Raw genomic sequence first — 4936 nt, forward strand, 5'->3', positions numbered from 1 at the left:
AAAGTTTGATAATAGGTCGATTCACTCTAGTATCAAAACTAACAGCATACGTTGCTATGGGGCGCAGATATGTGGAATATAACCTTTCTGTCGTTTGGCGAGATAGAAGCTTTTATGAGAACATTTCTTTCATAGTGTAATAGCTTCTATTCGCCGCACATATTCTAAGCTTGATTTTGTTGTGCATATTATTAGATTCTAAGGAGAGCGAAAGAATGTATTTGTCTTACAATGATGTGTGTTTTTTTTTCTGTCTGTCTGTCTGTCAGCAACATCATGGATATAGTAAGCATGCTCTGATTTTTGAGATAAGCATCTTTTCTGATAGAAAAGTTAACCTTATTGGTACTTTTGGGAGGACAAAATTGAAAATTTCAAGTAGTTTTAGAAAGCGTAGAGAAAAACAAAAGAAAAATGATAATTTTTATGCAAAACTCAAATTCAAAAATTAATAACTGTAGACCATTGAAATTTTCACCAAATATTTATATTAGCATTTCACGTAAATAGTATCATTATCATAATATTTTGACTCTTTTTCGGCTTGTTAAAGCCTTGAGAAGTTTTTAGAAATTTGTAATTTTTTTTAAACTATTCTCAATTAAAACTTTCACTTAGTAAAAAAGCTTGAAAATTTAATACAATATTCCTTATAAGTTTCATAAACATGATTTATTAAAAAAAAAATCAGAAATACATAGGCACAATTTTTTTTATATGCAATTGAAATTAAAATGTTGACAAAATTCAACAAAATATCAAATAAATTTCTGTTAGAAATTCATAAATGGTTTACTTTTCAAAGCCAACATTACAAATGTTGAAAGAAGACTTCCCAAATTTCCCTACCTTCATCAAAAAAATAGTATCAAAAAGCAACATTAACATTAACATTAACCTACTCTAATAAAAGAATTTGTATCGGAATCGTATTTTGTATCCAATGATTTATCATTGAATTCAAATATAACATTACAATGACATACTCGACAACTACTGTACAGCAGAGCGGTACCCACTTGTCTACCTTTTTTTTTTCATACTCCCAGATTTTGAAATTCTTCCACTTGCTCCATTTACATTGATTTTATTATTTTGAGTCACTTGTCTTGACCTAACCATATATTTTATTTTGGCTTCATTAATTTAGCTAGCTTTGAATAATCTCTTCACCTTTTCTTCAACTTCATTCTGGGATGTTCCTAGAACATGTCATCTTCATACGCCTAAAGTGTGTTTACCACAATGATTTCCATCTCTCTCCTCCTGACTGTCTCTCATCACTTTTTCAAGCGCCAAGTTAAAAAGTACTGGTGATGATGTGTCTCCTTGTCTCAAGTTGGTTTTACATTCAAAAGCTTCTGATGTCTCTCCCATGGGAAAATAGATAAAGAAATTACTGACCAACTAAAATATAATGATATTAGTTTGCTGATTTAAAAAGTAGGAGGGTTATTTATAATATATTTTATTTTGTTTTACTATATTTACTAAGTTTATGACGTGCTGCATTATTGATTTATTTGTTTATTCATATTGTTGTAGGTCTTGTAACTTGTTGTTGGCTTAAGTCTATTTGGGCCCTTGTTCCTTTATACCTATACAAACAACAAAAACATTTTTGACCCCTCAATTTTACTCTGCCCTGAGCCTCGCAAATCATCAGCTTACATACCACATTTTTATACATATTCCACATATATTCACACATTTTACATATTCCACATTTTTTACTAGCATTTAATGATGATTTTTCTAGCCCCACAATATATAATTTATCCAAGTTATTATGTTTGTTAATTAAAACAAATACCAAAAGTTCAAAGTTGTTGATTGGACAATAGTATCATGTCTACTCAGTACACTTTTAATTAAAATAATAAACTTAACAATGAGTAATGGTATTAATTTAATATTTGTTTATAGGTGACTGATATCGTGAGTGGAGAGACAAACGGGCAGAATCAGAGAAACAACCAAATGCAAAATGTGAATCAGTCTAAAGAAATGTTCAGACGCTCACTAAAAATACGAGATGATATGATAAGTTCTACTCCGGTATTACCATTCAATTCTACAATGCCGGATAAATTTAATTCCATAAATGGTTTTACCAATTCGGGTAATTACTATAATGTTAATGGTCACAAAAACCACCAACGACTATTAAATATTAACTCTGGCAATAACTATTATCCACCAGCTAGAATAAACTATACAATTAATACTCAGCAAAATAATAATACTAATAACAATATGAACAATAACAATATGAAAGATCTAGGTCCAAATATTAAAAAACTATTACGTGTTCAACAAGGTACTAAGCCTGAAGATATGTCTTTACGTCCAGCCGCAAATAGTATGTTATGTAAACAAATTCAAATAAAACCACCACCATTATCTATGACTCATATAGGTCAATCAAATCAAATAAAGCTTACTGAAGTACAACAAATTCAGATAAAACAAAATTCACATGATAAACATAAAAACCTGAAAAAAGATAAGGGAGTTTCTAAAGAAGAAGCTATAAAGAAAGGATTAGATATTTTGGATAAACTTGGCACAGATCCATCTATGGATGCTATGAAGGCAGCAAAAGCATTCGCAGATATCAAGGTGCCTGATCGATTTTTAGCAGATGTTATGTATGTCCTTCTTTTTGAACGGTTTCGTAAGAGAGTTGATTTGGATGAAGAATTACTATTCCGGTTCACTCAGGAGACCACGAAACAAAGTATTATTTCTGAATCTATCGCCATAGATTGTTTAAAACGTTTTATATTGAAAGGACCTGAGTATGAGTCTGATGATGATAAAACATTATATAAACGTTTTTCTAAATATGCTGCTGAAATCTGTCAAAACGTATCTTCTATATCGGAACTTGCAGAGGTATCAGAGAATGGTAAAAGATATCCAGCGTTTTTAATGGTCTTACAAGAATTAAATGAAGTCATAGGAAAAAATGAACTAACAACAGTGTTTAAAGAAAGTAAAGTCAATCTACTAAACACTTTACCCGAATCTTTAAGAACTAAAGAACAGCTTGCAGAAATTTTGCAAGAACGTAATTTAACTTTCCTTTTCCCATTGCTGCGTATTCAATCTGACTTGTGGAAACAAATTACTAGTGATCCAAACCCAACTCAATTCTATAAATGGATTAAAGAAAATTTAGATCCCGTCCATTATGTTGATCCTGGTTTTATAACGGCCTTAACCACAGTGATGGTCAAATTTATAACTCAAGAGACAAACAGTACTGAAGTAAATGCCTCAAAAGCTGATTTGGAAAAAGAAAAGAGCCTCCTCGAAAAATTCAAGCCAATTATGAGAACATTTTTTGATGACCAAAATGATCTGCAAATGAATGCCATCTATGCACTACAAACATATTTTTTTTCACTTGATTTTCCAAAAGGCTTGTTGTTGAGATGGTTCAATTTAATGTATGAGTTGGAAATTGTTGAAGAAGAAGCTTTCTTAAAGTGGCGTGAAGATGTAACAGACGCATATCCGGGCAAAGGCAAAGCATTATTCCAAGTAAACACTTGGCTGACTTGGTTAGCTGAGGCAGAATCTGAAGATGAAGAAGATGATGACGATTGAAATTTTAGTTTAACTAATTAAATATCATTCTATTCTGGTTTTTGGTTCTCTTGTAGCTCTAATTTTTGTTTATTTTTTTTTCAACATTATTCTTTTATTTTGTTTTGTGTGTGCCTCGATTATGGAATTTATATCACTTATACTGCCACGAGTCTTATGCTACTAGTAAAATTATTAAATATGACACTACATGAAATAAATTGACAACCTCATATTTAAATATTATAATTTTTAATTCATTTAAAGAAAAAATACAAATGTCTGTGTTATACTCTAATTTATATTATTTAATTTTGGTTTATCATTCGCTTTTAATTAAACATACATAATTTGTTCAATTACTCATTGAACAGATCTTCTCATTTTAATATCATTTGTGTCAAAACTAGTTTAAAATTTTCAGTTTCTATTAATAATATTGTGTGTTAAACAATGTAATATTACACCAAATCATTTAAATACTACTCAATAAGTCCTAAAATCTCACAAATTGTTTAATTCCAAAATGTTTATAACAAAAATAATAAATAAATAGTTCTGAATGGTAAAATTACAAATTATGGTTACATGACTTGATTATTATTGTTATTGTAGTTTCCAAATGGCAACTATACAAAATACCAGTATTTGTGTATTTGCTAGCTATCACTGATTTGTCTCATACATTTTATAATGCTAGTATAATGTCTTAGAATTTTTTTTTTACTGAACACTTGGTATTTTTAGTCTTCTTGGTTGGTTTCATTGCCAGGTTTACTAAAGAATAACAACCTGAAATTCATATGCATTACTCATTATTTTAATTATCTGTCCCAATATACAATGTTATCATTAAAAAATATTAATAATATCATTAATTTTAATATATTTCAACTGTTTATTTAAAATTGTTTCATAATCACAGTTTGAGGGTGTTAAATAAAATTAAGTAGTTTCTCCAATATTGATGCGATATATGCGATATATAATTTAAAATACATTCAATAAAAAAATTGTTTTGGAAGTGGGTAATGATTATTCTCATACAATTGAATCTGGCTGTTGCATTAGTCAACTTCTTTCCAATAATCAAAAAAAAATTATTTCACCCCATCTTAATGATGGTATTAAATTGAAAAATTATAAAAACTAATACCTATTATATATATATATATATACACGATGATTGATGAACATAAGCTCTCAGTTGTAATATATTTGTATAATGCCAACTATTATATTTTTAATAGTTAAGATTGATGCTGCAATACATTTTAATTTTAAATAAAAAAGATCCAAGTATGAGGAACATCGAAACGTTATAAAAATAATATTAAGGGGA

The 4936-nt window shown here is 29.0% G+C and overlaps 1 protein-coding gene across 4 annotated transcripts in view; it reads left to right on the forward strand.

The window, feature by feature from the left end:
* The window catches only part of LOC100162444 (eukaryotic translation initiation factor 4 gamma 2), an 8659-nt gene extending 4763 nt beyond the window's left edge, over positions 1–3896 (forward strand). For all 4 annotated transcript variants that reach the window (XM_008187508.3, XM_008187507.3, XM_008187509.3 and 1 more), the window contains exon 4: positions 1927–3896. In XM_008187508.3, coding sequence (XP_008185730.1) covers positions 1927–3615 — 1689 coding nt within the window. In that variant the 3' untranslated portion in view covers positions 3616–3896. The remainder of the gene's footprint in view (positions 1–1926) is intronic.
* The last annotated feature ends 1040 nt before the right edge of the window (positions 3897–4936 follow it).

This window comes from Acyrthosiphon pisum, chromosome A2 (assembly GCF_005508785.2).
Source record: "Acyrthosiphon pisum isolate AL4f chromosome A2, pea_aphid_22Mar2018_4r6ur, whole genome shotgun sequence".
Classification (NCBI taxonomy): Eukaryota; Metazoa; Arthropoda; class Insecta; order Hemiptera; family Aphididae; genus Acyrthosiphon; species Acyrthosiphon pisum.